The following is a 15633-nucleotide window of genomic DNA, read 5'->3' on the forward strand; positions in this document are numbered from 1 at the left end:
ATCACAAATCCCAGAGTCCGACATTCCTTGTGTGACTCAGAAACTTAGAAAAATACGCCGCGTATAGGCCTAAACATGACGTATTGGCCTTGAGCATATATTTTAGATGTTTTCACCCGTGTTTGGAAGTAATGGCTTTCATATGCATCGTATTGTTCTATACGTAGTGTAAGTTGGAAAACTATATATGAGGTGCATTTTTTAAAAATCTTACGTATGCGATCAATTACACATACGTAACGCTTAGAAGTGAAACATTCAATTGGCTTTTTTTTTATGAGGATCATATATGCTCACAATATGTATTAACATATTTGAATTTGCATCTATTGTTTAATACTACTATGATCATAAGGTTCTTCAATCTCGGTATCTAGCCTTGAAGAATCTAATTAGAAGAAGAAGGGTGTTGATGTCCTCCATTTTCGTTATGTGGTTGATTGTTATCTAAAATAGATTTGAGAAATGGTGGACCGCAACACCTTTGCCCCGCTTCATCAATTGCACCAATTTTCATTTATCACAGCTTATAAACATGACGTAAAGTAATTTACAAAACTATCATCAATCTAAATCCACAAGCTTTGCTTTTATGTTAGAACGAAGTAAAATTCAGTTTATTTGGGGTTTGATGAGAATGTTAATATATATTGTAACTTGTAAGTAGAGTAAAGTGCCAATATCGTCCTGGAGGTTTGATCAATTATGCGACTTTAGTGCAAAAAGTTTTGTTTTTGCAACTGGACCATCGAGATTTCCCACTTCTTGCTAATTACGTCCAAATTGCTAACTTCGTTAACCTTTTCACGTTAAGTCAAGGGTAATACCGTCTTCTCAATTTATTTATTAATTCATTACTTATTTAAATCTTTTAACAAAAAAATAATAAAATTATATTACCCACCCCACCCCACCCCACCCCACCCCCAACACATAAGCCTTCTTTCCAGGCATACAACCATCGTCCCTATTCCTTTTCCGGCCAGCGAGTTTCTAGCGTACCCCCACCTGTTAACTCCCAATTAGTGTGTGGCGGTTTTAATTGCAGATGGAAAATGGTTATGGGCAGTGGCGGACCCAAAAATTTTTTTCACAAGGGACGGAATTTTTAAAGGGTTGGATGTGAGGCTAAATATATATAAATTATAAAGTTTTTGGATCCAGTATGGGTCGAGTCAGATCGGGTCACATAATCGAATAACTTTTTATTAACAATTTAACCCTATTAGAATTGAAATTCATGCTCGTTTTTTTATTGGTGGAAGTTAACAAATATAATAAACGTGAACGATTTATCTATTTTTTTTCATCAAATATCATTCAAAAAGGCATGTCTAAACAATTTTAAGAAACCGATAACCTAACAAAAAAAAATAAGTAAAAAGCAATAATTCTAGCAGAATAAAAGGTGGTGTTTAAATTAAAAATAAAAAGGAAAAAAACGTATTATGCTAATTCTATTTTATCATTAAAAATATTTCACATAATTAAAAAATATTCAAGCTTTAATATTTTAAAAGAAAAAGTTGTCAGACTCTAATGCTTTATGCTTTTAAATAAGACTTTTAACAGCTATGCTTTATTACGAAATTACCCCTAGTCATAAAAAATATCACTGTTCCTCTTTCTCCACCTTCATATAAATCATGATTCCCCAATTGTACATGATTCCTAGAGGTTAACATTGTTAATGATGCACAGTAGTAACTGGAGTTGATGTTGGTCGGATTTAATGGTGGCCGGAGTTAATGAAGATGGTGAACAGGGTTTGGTGGGTGTGTAGTGGTTAAAAACTAATAAAATAATAAATAAACTGAAAAGACCATTTTACCCTTGACTTAACTATAAAAATTTAACGGGGTTAGAGATTTGGATGTAATTGACAGAACGTGAGAACCCGTGATGGTCCAGTTGCAAAAAAAAAAAAAAAAAAAAAAAACTTTTTGGATTAAAGTTGCATAATTGACTAAACCTTGATGACGATTTTGACACTTTACTCTTGTAAGTATTATTGATGTCCTCGTAAAAAAACATATGTTGAGGATTCAAATATGTTAATATATATTGCTAGTTTGACTTTTGTAGATTAAGCGGATGGTTGGACTCGAAAAGTACTAAACAACATACGTTGTATTTAGATGACACAAATCATAGTAAGGGAGCTTTAAGTAATATAACAATATGTTATATATCTACAAACAGAGGATTTTATCAAGTGTCAAAAGTCAAAACACCATTCAAGCAAAGTTCATCATATATTTAACTGATTTTGAATGGTCTTTCTGTTGATCACCATCAAATAAGGAGGATTTTTTCGTGTGGACGTTGTAACATGTAAGATGAACCCTTATAACTTACATGCGGTCTCTTAGTAGGGGACCCAGGTCTGGAAGTTGACAATACAAAGGCATTACATATATATAATCGCCATTTTACATATGTGTAACATCTCATTAATGAGTGGAGCATAGAGTTCTACGATCTCGATATCTAGATAGATGACAATCAGACTATGTAGATATTAGCAACCATTATGGTCAAAAAACATTGGTGTGAACTACTGATTTGATAAACTATTAATTTAAAGTGACTATTATGGTTTCCGGAGAAGTTTACATACGAGTATGATTGAGGAAGACATATGTAATGATGATTACATATGTGTAACTGAGATATTGCACATGAACTATCTAGCACTTGTAGGGTTGTTTATTTGTTTGAGATGGTGAAGATCCAAGGTATATTCATGAGTTGTCTAACACTTGTAGGGTTTTTGGATTATGCCGATCGTGAAAGTGTAAGTAATTTAGTATACTTTTTACAAGGATTTCGTCAATTAAATGAAAAGAAGTATTTGGTTTGTGTTTGTTGAAATGTCAAGAATTCAATTGAGATGTTACACATATCTAAATAATTATAATAAAAAGATAAATAAATAAAATAACTATAAGTCACAAGTTCATTTTGCTCACAAAAGTATAAAAAAAATCCAATATATAACCAACATATCATCATATACGTCGTTACAAAAAAACATAAACATAACCAACACTTACATTAATATAGAAAAAAAGAGCCTATAATCCACATTCTTGTTAACATAAAACAAATGTTTTTAACCAACTTTCATAATTTCTAATCACCGATTACACTTGTTGAATAAGATCTTGTGACTATTTTTAACGTCTTTGGTTGTTTGTCTCTCTCTCTGTTTTTTTTTTCATCTTGCAAAACCTAACATTCTAACCATGGATCACAAATTTACTAATAACTACATAAACCACACGTTGTGAATGTCAAAGAAATCATTAAAGCCAACAAAGAACCTTCAAATTATTAAGAAATCTCTAGAAGTTTTACTTTATTATCTTAAATCAATAACCAAACATATTCAATCATGAAATAGCAATAAGATTCGTTAAAAATAACAAAAAAACCCAGAAATTTAATTCGTTGTAAGGCAGACAAAGAGATCAATTATGGTTACTTCAAACTTATAATCACACAAATTCTACTTCATAAACAACAAAAATTATTTCTCAAATGTGCCTTCAAATTATTTATTATACCCACACACAATATAATCATACATTGAGACCTAATATTGTCGGCAATGTAAACGATGTAGTAATGTAGTGTTGCAACAACATACATTTTACTAGAAAAGTATATTCTAGTGATAAGAGTTCTGCTATTCTAGTGATCAATTTTGTAATTCACGAGTCTTTCAATATCCTAAATATTCGAAACTCTTTGTTAAACGTAGTTCAATCGAATGATCAAATATTAATTAATTGCTATATTCAACTAGTGTACCCACTTATTAAATTAAATACGAGTGAAAGGATTGAATGTAACAGGCTGCTTCTTATAAGACCCGTATAAGGGGTCTTTTCGGCCACACACATGTTTCCATTCTTTGTAAATCATTGACCACATTTATTTCAATTTCAAATAAATAAATAAATAACATATGAACCGTATTTTAAGGTCTAAATGTCTAATTAGACATATATCCTAATAATAGTGTTTTATCCGGCGAGAGTTGTTCTGTGGTATGTTGGTAAAACTTGGATAGTGGTAAAACCTAAGTGTTGTCGATTTCAAGTGTTGAGACGGTAAGTCAACACGAATTCGGTCGATTTCGGCTACGTGTGTTATTGTACCGGAATTAAAATAAAACAAAACATTATAAACATTGAGGTGGACAAACGGGGTGTTATCGGTCGGTAAAACTCGAGCAATAGTAAAGCCGCCGGCCGTTGTTGATCCCGGACGTTGAGCGGTGAGTCTACGCAAATTTGATCATTTCCGTCACACTCGTTACGATACTGGAACTAAAACAAAAAAAATGCATTCGGTCGGTTTTCGTTATGTTCGCTACGTTACTAGAACTAAAACAAAATTGCGGTGAGTCTACGCGAATTCAGTCGGTTTCCACCATGTTCGTTACGATACCGAAACTAAAACAAAAAACAAGGCAAAACAAAACAAAAAAAATGGCATTCAATTGGTTTTACGCTCATTACGGACCGGAACTGAAAAAAAAAAACAAAGCAAATCGCCCTTGCACCAATAAGGTTGTCACACCCCAACAAAATGTGGTGCAACTAACAGTTGGATTTACATAAAAGCAAAGGCTTTTAACAATGATCACAGCAGAAGTCTTATAAAATAAAGATAATACAATAATAAAATTGTCTAAAGTCTTTCAACAGTTTCTTCTTGCCAAAGCTTATCCTTGCCAAATAGCCATCCGGTGCCTTCAAATTCCCCACTCAAAGTCTACTAGTCATCAAATGTTGGCTTGTATAAAATAAATGCTAAATCAAGTCAGCTTACACAGGTGAGTTTTAAGTATAAGGCTTGGCAATAATATTGGTTTTCGAATGTGTTTCAAAACATTCATCAAGTAATAGTGTCATAATTTTGGTTTTTGCCGGAGTTTTATCCCCTTTAACCAAAAAATAGTGTCAGAATTTAATAGTGTTCATGTAAACAAGTTTCGTGGTGATTTTGATTAACTGATAGTTTATTGAATAAACTAAGTTTGATTAATTAGTTGGACTGACAATTCCTGAGCAAACAATCACGACAGAATAACCACCTGATCAGCCAGCGAATGTCGTGTTTTCACTAAATTGCACAAACTAGTTGCCCAGAATGTTCTACTAGGCGCTTACATGGCCATCAATTTGCGTACAAGATCAACGTTGTCCTACATGCACAACTAGCTCAAGTGTTTACTAGTTAAACTACTGTATACAATCAGGAGATTTACCGATATGACTTTCATTGAAAAGTAGTTAATCTATATTCACCTTTTTAGAAGATTAAAAGTAGTAGAACTCATATTCCACAATATCTTGAATCGGCTAGAAATCAACTAGCATCAGTTTTCGTAATTCGGCTAGCTATTAGCTACTAGCTAGCATCAGTTTTCATAAATATGATATAGTATCAATTTTCATAAATAAACAATTTAAATCTAACAACTTAGTTAGCATGTATTACAACCCTAACACATTACAATTATTTACAACATCTAAAAGAGGGCTTCATAGAACTCACCTGTTTTACGACTCCGACAAATTGTCATGTATTCGCTCTATGTCATTATAGCATCATGGTCGTGGTCGACTTGTGCCTTTCAAACTCCAATTCTTGACCAAAACATAATCTAATCATTTTGCTGTTAAAACTAACTTGTTTCCTTACAAGTTTATATTATAACATAGTTAAACTATTTTAAATTCATTCAAAATGATTATGAACCATCCTTGTTTATCTTTTCCCCAAAATACCCAAATTATGTTTGGATTTCTTACCAAAACTTAGTTTAACTTGCTTGATGATGAAATGTAGCTTGGTTATGCTCTTGGGTCGTGTGAATTCACTTTGATTCTTACTACACAAGCGGAATTAGTAGCAATCCTATGAAGAACGCCCTAGAACAGGATGAAGACCCATTGGAACTCTTGAAAGATGAAAGAATGATTGTTGTTTGAGGTGTTAAATAGGGTAATGGAGATTCAAGGATGTTATGAGGCTTAAACATCTATCCACCAGGTGTTTTACTCACCGACAAGTCACCATGCAGCAGTTCAAAAACTTCACTATCTGAAGTTTGCACTTAACCATGGTTCTTGGTTTTCAATCCCCACGGTCATAGCTGAGGAAACCATGGTCATGGTCAGGTAGATTTTTCCTAAAAACTTAATAACTTTAATCCAATATTTGAAATATACTAAAATTCTTGGATAAATATTCATATAAGTATATGTACTTTTATACGAGGTGCTACAAAGATGCCGTCAAGTAGTCCAATGGGGTGGGGCAGGGGCTGATTTAATACGGGTTTCTCGGGTTCACGGGAACCCAATGATTTTCAAATTTTAAGGTTAAGAGGATATGCAAAAAGTATTAGTGAACCCATAAGTTTTTTAGAAGTGAACCCTTACTAAAAAGTTTAATATGGTGTGATGGTAAACTCCTTTAAAACCTTTCCAATCTTTTGAATTTTGAAAAGTCTCAAGTTCAAAACTCTCCAAAGCCCACTTTAATTACATATTTTTTTCTTTTCGTTAAACAATCAATGTGCTATTAGTTTGGGTTTTATTTGAAATGTCTTAAGTTCAAGTCTTTCTAAATCCCATTTTGGTAACTTTTTTTTTCTTTTTGGTAAACCATATTAGCTAAAAAAAAACGTTTTCGCTTCTGATTATTTTTAGACATATTCACACATTACGCATTCACAACCCATTTATTGTAATTTTTTTTTTCAGTTTTAATGACCTTGCATGTTTTTTAAATTAACGTATTGTTTAATTATGGTATCGTATTATATAATATTCTCCGGCAAGGCCCGACCGGCCCAAAAAAATTTAATGCTTGGTTGTATGAAATTTGAACACCGAAAAACATGAACTCATAAGGAAAAAATCCTGAATCCACCACTGGGGTGGGGTCCTTAAGACTAGGGGTGTTTTTCAGGTTTCAGGTTGGGTTCTTCGAGTTTCAAATTTTCAAATCCAGACTCGAAACCTATGCAAATCTCTCACGGTTTCTTCAGGTTCGGGTAAATCGAGTTTGGGTTTTTTTCGGGTTTGATTAATCAGATTTCGAATATCCTATGAAAAAAAACTACATTGCTAAATTTAAATGTAATGTAGACTTCTTTAGTCGTAATGTAAATAAAGCAATAACAAAACAAAAACAAACCAATAAAACATTCTAAAAAGAGTAAAATTTAACAAAGTTCAACCATAATAAAGAAGATCGACATAATCGTCTTCAGTATGTCGTGATTAGGGTATTGGATTATAAATCCTTTTAGTCATAAATTGCAACACTAATAAACAATAAACAATTGATTTATAATAGGTGGAATGAGAATAGTTAAGTTGAACTAAATTATGATAACGTCAACGGTTAAGGTTTAGCCTATAATACCTAAAAATATATACGGTTTTAAAACTAAAAGTTTATTCTGGTTGACCCGAAATCTAGAATTTGGAACCAAAAACCAACCCAAATTACTTCGGTTCGGGTTAGCCTTTTCTCGAGTTTGGGTACAGGTTTTCTCAAGTTGGGTTTCAGGTTTTGGGTTAAAGTGACAACCCTATTTATGACACCAAAACCCTTAATTATGTATAGGTGTATTGCTATTTATATCCAAACTATCATCTTTTGATCGCTGATGGTCCCAACTAACGAATTGGCTGTTGACGGTCCCATCTTTTAATATATTTTTTTCCAACGGTCTTCGACTAACAAAATTCTAATGCCGTTACTTGTAGGTCGCCGGAAAATGGTTTTGTTTTTTTTCCCAGAAAATTCATATTTTTTTTCCCGGAAACTCAATATTTTTGTCCCAAACATCTTTGTAACATTGAATCAGACATTTAGGTATTTTTTTCTAGTAAAATCCCCAATTATTGAGGTCGCCGGAACCTTATAACCATCGCCGGAATCGGTTGGTGGTGCTCAAGTGGTGGTGATTTGTTGGTGGTGAGTCAGTTGGTGGTGGTATTCTGGTTGAGTTTTCTGGCATAAAATGTAACATTTTCAACCAAATACATTTTTTTGGCAACCTGCAAGTAACGCCGTTAGGATTCTGTTAGTCGCGGATCGTTGGGAACAAATACGTTAAAAGATTGGAACATCAGCAGCCAATTTATTAGTTAGAACCGACAACGACCAAAAATAAACGTTAGAATTAATAAAAACCAATATATCTTCTATATATTAGATAATAATAGATAGTATGTTCAATTATGCTAATATTTTCGCTCAAATAGATGATGTTTAATTTAATTTCTCTTGTTTAAAGCTCAAATGTGCTAACGTGCTATCGGTAGTTGGGCCAATGAAAACTCTTGGTTATGGCCCACTAAGGAAATACATCAACGGAACTAACGTTTCTAATTTTATATTTTGATGAGGATAAACGACAAGGATTTACTATGACAGACCACATTTTCTTCATAACTCCAAACGACAAGGTTTAGATTATTACCTCATGATGTTAACCACGCCAACTTGTGGGATAATTTGGCCACTCCCAATGCATGTAATTAACCTAAAACGCAAAGTTAAAAAGGGGTTTTACACAAGACTACGCCAACTGCTCAGGCGTTCAAATGTAGCCGGCATGAATGTATGGTTTGCAGGACCACCTTCCTGCTTGAACGTTGTTGTAATGTGATATTCAAGTATTGTTGTATGCATTTCAAATAGTTCATAGTAGCTTATTTAAAAAAAGCTTTAAGTAAAAATGTTGTACAAAGGGGCATTTTGGTAACTTTGCTTCATGTTATGTGAAGATTGTATTTGTTTTAAATTTCAACACTTGTATTCAAAAAATAAGTCATGTACTTTTATCAAAATACTTATAAAAATCTGGGTCATGTAATTTAAAAGCTCAAGGTCTTGTATGTTAATAATGGAACACGCACGAAACTCTAAACGTAAATATAAAAAATGCCCTTATACTTTAGAATACATAACTTCTACCCCTAAACATATGCACCTAAGTCTAGATTAACTATTTCATTTCAATTTCTGTTTGGGAGGAAAAATGATTTGATTTATAAAAATTAAAAGAACCAAGTGTAAAATATTACAACAATTCAAATTAGACAAAGTTATTGAGTCTGATTTATTTACAACTAGATAATAGACACTCGTAAACAAAATTATTAAAAACGGGTCTGGTTACTAAAAAGCTTCTTTTTTAATCATCTTTAAAACCGGATCGAGTTATAAGCAAAGATGTTAAACAGTTATTCAGTATTTGGTTTCAACTGCGGCCAAACTTTAAAGAAGATAACGAATTTGGTTCTGGTTTAAGACTAAACCAAAAAAATAGTCCATAGCCAGGAAACTAAACTGAATAATGAACTCCATTAAATGTAATTTAAAAAAGAGGATGCAAAGTTATTAGATGCAATTGAACTGTAAACCAAGTAACGAATTCTGTCTCGGTTAAACACTGAACTGTAAACCCAGTCTAAAAACCCAAAGAAGCACATAAACAAACACCAGACAAGATAAAATAAACATGACGGACATTAAGTTGACCGAAAACATAGCTTAGATTAAAGCTGAGCAAAACGCTACAAGTTATCCATGAAAGATACATACTGAAACACAAAAAAATCAGTATTAACATCAATCCCCTTTTAACGTTAAATGTTAAAATACTCCCGCACATTCAGCAAGGTGCCAGGTTAGAAATCCATACCGAAATGGTACATAGGTTTAATAAACTGGCCCGAGTCAGTTTAGTTTATCTTTTTACTGGCTTGAAACTGGATAATAGACACTCAAAACCAAAGTTATAAAAATCGGGTCTGGAGAGGTTGGTTTGACTAAACAATTAGATGTTAACTTGCTATATGAAACTGAACTATAAACCAAAAACCATATATGTATGTTTAAACATTCTCAAAAACCATACATGTATGTTTAACCAACAAACACAACATCAACAACCAAAATTCCTAACAGATTGAACACCAAAAACCAGCCAACCCATAGGCATAGCACCTCAATGACCCATAAACTCTAAATTTGACAGATAAAATTTACAATTAAGCATTCTCAAAAGGCATACATGAATGTTTAACTATCAAACGTACCACATTTCATCAAAATAAATAAAGAACTGAAGGCACAGAACAAAAAAATATAACTCAACTTCAACAAACCCAAAAAAAAATTAGTACCGATAAAAGAAAGCGATGCCAAAATACAAAACATTGCAAAGAAGAGGAGCATAAGATGAAAAGGATGCTAACCTAAGAGGGAAAAAAATAAGCGAGACTCAAAGAGCATGCAGCATAAGTGAATCAAAAAAAGATAATATGCAGAAATAATAGCATCTGCCATCCACGCACCAAGCTAAAATAAGGCCACCTACAAACCTGAGTCCAATACTGGTACAATAAAAAAGAACAGCCTATGCCCCATCAGAAGGTTGAACGTGGGTTTCGAAACGTTAACTAGCTTACTACCAATCAAAGGAACCATCCAACCAAAGTAAAAGTTGTTGTCAAAGCACAAAACAATAATAGCAAATACGAAACTCACCAAAAACATGTGTAACACCCCGGCCCGGTTAGGGCTGACGTGTCACTCGATACGGTAATAATAGACATTAAAAACGTTTTCAATAAAATCTTAACCCTAATTTTATAATCGCACAACGGTTCAAAACATTCAAATTAAAATGCTCGACAAAACGACAAAAATTAAAGTTGTTTCACTCAAAAGATCTTTTATTAAGTTCCCTTGTTTTCCAACGTCTAGCCATTTTCCCTTTACTCTCTTATCACACATTTCCCCAGTTCCCTTGAGTACCTGAAACAAATAAAGGTAACACAAAACAAAAAAACACGGCTGAGCCAAAATTTGCCCAGTAACGTAGAAAACAGTAACAATAACAATGGATGATGAAGAACAATACGATACAATGAATGATCAAGAGAGAAACCAATAAAGTATGCGAGCCGGTAACAGTAACAATACGCTGAACGATCAGTTATGAGTTAGTACAATAACAATATATCTAAGGAAATACCCATGTGAGCCAGTAACAGTAACAATAATAGTATGCACATTAGCTGCAGACTAATGCACCAATAATTTAAGTGAGATAGGAATGTGGGCACACACACCTAACCATCTCACCCTAGTAACAGTTTACCTAGGATCGATCCATACGCCTCTCAGTAATAAGTAAATCAATAAGTGCTCTCGTCGCACAATAATATAAAGACGCTGTGGACTAATCGCTCCGCCACAGATAGAGCACGTCAAAGGTGCCTCGATTGACGCCTTATGTCCCCATAGGTGGATAAATGCTTGGGTATTGAGGTCAAATAGAAGACACTAACAATAACCAATATCAATATAAGATATCTCAATAACAATAAGTCAATGTACAATGGTCTATTTGGAACATGCAATAATGATCGCAATAAAATATATTCTATTGCATGCACTTCAGTTATCAATTTAACAATAGCAATATAACAATTTGCAATATATAATGAAACGACTTAATAAGGATGACAATGACACGATACTATGAAACGGATCAAAAACTATGATAAGACTAACAACTCAAGAAACGATATATTACGAAAACAAGACATAATTTGACGCTACCAGTGTAAGGCCACAAAACCCATACACTATGAGATCGATGAAAACAATATTTACGCTATAATTTAAATACCACAGAATCCGCACCTTAACCGATGAGCAAGAACACAATAAATATAAGTACTCCTTAACTGGCACGTGATCCTACAATATTTCATTGCAACTTAGATCATATTTTAGTATTCATGCATTAATTAAATATTTGGTTATGTTCACTGTATGTTTATCCATTTTCACTATAGTTAGTCAATCCGGTAGTTATGTTATAGCTTTAACTGGGATTGCCTCTCATTCTGTCTTCGGAAGTTACCTTATTTTTTTATTTTTTTTCCCTTAACAATCATTGTTATTTATAGAGTTGTTTATTTAATACCCGGTTTGTATATTTTTACAAAAACAAATGAAGCACTATATTATCACATGTGCTTGTCAGCTTTTCCAAAACCTTTTAACGTTTTTTATAGAAAATAAAAGGAATCAATTGGCCATATGTGGAATTATGGTGTATACTAATAGAGCCCACGACATTTTATGTATTTATTTATTATTATTATTATTATTATTATTATTATTATTATTATTATTATTGTTTTAAACAGTCAGTATGGTTCGCGAAGTGCGGTTTAAACATGTATAATTCAATTTGAAAACAAATGGATTAACAAATGATCATGGATGAAAACTGTTTTCCAAAAATTATTAACCTTGCTCCATCTTTTAACCCAATAACTTTATATTTTGGATACTTTGTTCAAAACGGTAGGAACAAAATAGAGAACATAAATCAATCGCGTATTAGGCTGTTACCTTCGATGGTGGCAGATTCGTAGCGGTGGCGGTACTTAATCCGTTGCAGTGGCGGTGATGGCGAGTGGTGTTCCTGTTGCCGGCAAGTGGTGGTGGATTCCAACAAGCTGCAGGGGAATGGTCGAAGCCGGCGATGAATATGGAATTATTTCCGGTGAGTCGGGTGGTGGCCGAGAGTAAAACGATTTAGGGTTATTAGATGAAGATGCCGTTCGTTCGTTGATTTAGGTTTATTAGTAATACGATTATACAAGTTGGAAGGAAGCACACACATGGAAGTTCCGTTTCCTCCGTCTTAAGAAAACGTATATTATGCATGTTTCCAAATTGACTTTTAAGAGATGGCACTAGTAGCCCTTTAACTTATACTTTTAATTATTTGATAATTTGTACATTAGACCTTTTAGTTTAGCAAAAGTTAACTTAGCTCTACAATCATTTAAAATGCTCAATTAACTTAACGGTCTTTTGGTGTTACGAGGTATTAACTCTTATAATAATCGAAATTACAGTTCGACATGCAAAATTTTATTATTTTATCACATTCCGTTAGTCGACATCTTTACTCGGTCGGCTCTACTTATTATCTATTCATAAATATTCGACACATTAATAAGATATTTAATATTTTAGGGTTTTCGAATTTTCGTATGTTACAACATGTATGGCGCCAAACTCTCCCTTTATACTAATTAGATAATATCCGTTGGCCCATTGCAAAACAACCTTCATTCACTAAGTCAACCAGAGTGGCCAACAACTATTTACATTTGGTCCTATACATTTATACACCGTTGACGAGAATAGGGGTGCGATCTCTTGTTGAAGCATGATACACCAAAAACCATATGGCAAAAACGAGAACGCATAACATACTTAATGTCCAGTAAAACAAGTCTAACCGGCTGTTTTCTGTGTCATGTTGGAACCAATTTGTTTTCCCTCCCATCTCGCTAATCTTTCCAACTACATACACCACTAACACACTACTTATATTCGCAACCCCGATGAAGCCCTCAAACACAAAAATTTTAAAGTTTAACATAGGCAAAGGCATATCTTCATTGAAGAAAATCTGAAGAATTTGCTCCAACCTCGCATTAACATAACCAAGCATTAAAAGTTGTGGAAGCAGCCAAAACGTTGACATTGGGATGATCTCCCCTGGCTTATTAGCTAGACCATAGTTTCTTATCACGCCTAGTCTTGACTTCTCGACTAATGCGGCTATTACACAACACATAATTGCATTGATCGTAGCGTCCATTTCTACCGCAGCGTAATGTTTCCATGTTTCGATACATATTGTTGTATTTGAACTTTTCTCTTATTTCCTCTTTAAGATAAATCCATGCAAGGTATGAGACACTAATCATGACTTCAGCTCCGAAAAATGTGAAAAACGTGAGGGGCTTCATGCGCTTGGCTTGTTGAAGAAAGTAAGTGCCACAAAGTGTGCTTATTAGCACAAGGAAACCATACATAACACATACCGGTAACATCCTTACAAGGGTTTTCATATCTTCAACTTCTTGGATGCTACAAAGTGTCCACCTATTTTGCCTACCTTTGTCATTTGGTGGTCGAATTGCAGCTTTCTCTATGAACCTAAACACAAAACTAGGTTCAAGTTAAAAAAAAAAAAAGAAACCAATATTTAAAAAATGGGGTTACCTTGTTGAATACTAGTCAAATTTCGTAAGTGTTTCACTAAAGTTACTCAAAGTTTATATATTCTTCCAATCCCATATAATTTTTTTTTTGTATTTTTATTTTTTTTAAAATTAAATTAGCTAAATCGAACATATATGAATCTAGGTTACTAACAAGAGATAATTATTTTTTTTTCCAGTTTGAATTATATTTTAAAAATTATGAAACTTAGTTATTGGTTAGTAAATTGTTTTTCTTCACTATTATACCATCTACTTAAAACTTAATCCACTCACCTCAATTCAAAATGAGAAGCAATTCTCCATTGGTAGCAAATGGTTATCCATTAAGCGAAGGAAATCTAACATATCACTTATGAGTCACCAATATTTATATATTTTTCAACTGCATTGCATATCTTAGTTTTTTAATATTAGTCATCAATATATATATTTTTAACTTGCCTATGATCTTATTTTTTAAAAAGCTACAAAAAAATTTGTATATGATTGGAGCACAGTAAACTAGCTTGGGTGTTATTGGAACATAAAAGTTCCAAGTGATTTTAAATTTTTAATAGAACATTTAGAAAATCTGATTTCGATTAGGTGAATTTTCTTTATTAAAGCATTCACTAAGAAAAGAAGAAACCTGAACCTGAAAGTAGTGATCCTACGTAGTGACAAATCACCACTTTTGATTTCCTGTGCTATCTTTGAAATAGAGGCCACATATACCCTTACGACACCGGTAACAGGACTTCTTTCAGGATTATCGATGTATATTTTGTGTGTCCATGATTTTTCCATTAAGAGAAACACACTCATTGAGCTATAAAGTGATGAAACCGCAAATATGATTGACCATGGTAATAAAACAAGAAGAGTTGCTTGCACGACCACATGACCACTCCCAGATTTTATAAATTGTTCCTTCAAATCTTTCTCATCAGCATTGCCTTTGAAATTAAGTGTTTCGATGGTAGCGTCGCGAGTAGATCTTCCGATCATTATCAGCATTAAAGCAAAATAGAAAAATGATTTTTGGGTTTCACTAATGCATTTCACTTTGTATTCACTACATGATCCAGTAATGAGACTGTAAAGCTTTGATGGTGTTGAAATCGACAGAAGCCCCATTCCCTATCCAAGGTTAAAACAAAACATTTCATCAATTCTCCTCTCTCATATAAGCAAGTTTGTATGTGTTCTTTATCTAATATTTTAAGAGAGAGGCTGATAACGGTTGGTAATACTCGCTAGCTGTTACTAGATGTTAGAAAGAAATACATATATATTAACTTGCAAGTTAAGTACGTGCGTCACGACCTATATAGTAGTAGCAGGGTAGATTTAGACATTTAATTCTAAACTCATAAATGAATTTATTTTATATAATTGAGCCTATGAATGGGGTATAGTAAGTTTTCTTATATACTTATGTTTTGTGCCTTTAATTGCTAAATTAATTGAGTAGGGTAGTAAATCTAAAATTCACTGAAGA

At 33.2% G+C, this 15633-nt stretch overlaps 1 protein-coding gene across 1 annotated transcript; it reads right to left on the reverse strand.

The window, feature by feature from the left end:
• Nucleotides 1–13261: 13261 nt before the first annotated feature.
• On the reverse strand, nt 13262–15269 carry LOC143591560 (protein NRT1/ PTR FAMILY 5.5-like). Its single transcript, XM_077071742.1, has 3 exons — nt 14782–15269; nt 13751–14085; nt 13262–13704 (listed from the first exon to the last, which is right to left on the reverse strand). The coding sequence occupies exons 1-3, from the start codon at nt 15267–15269 to the stop codon at nt 13262–13264; spliced, it is 1266 nt and encodes a 421-aa protein (XP_076927857.1).
• Between the last annotated feature and the right edge of the window lie 364 nt (nt 15270–15633).

Source organism: Bidens hawaiensis, unplaced genomic scaffold, assembly GCF_021521415.1.
Source record: "Bidens hawaiensis isolate Kalapana, Puna unplaced genomic scaffold, B.hawaiensis_p1.1 tig00039908_1, whole genome shotgun sequence".
NCBI lineage: Eukaryota > Viridiplantae > Streptophyta > Magnoliopsida > Asterales > Asteraceae > Bidens > Bidens hawaiensis.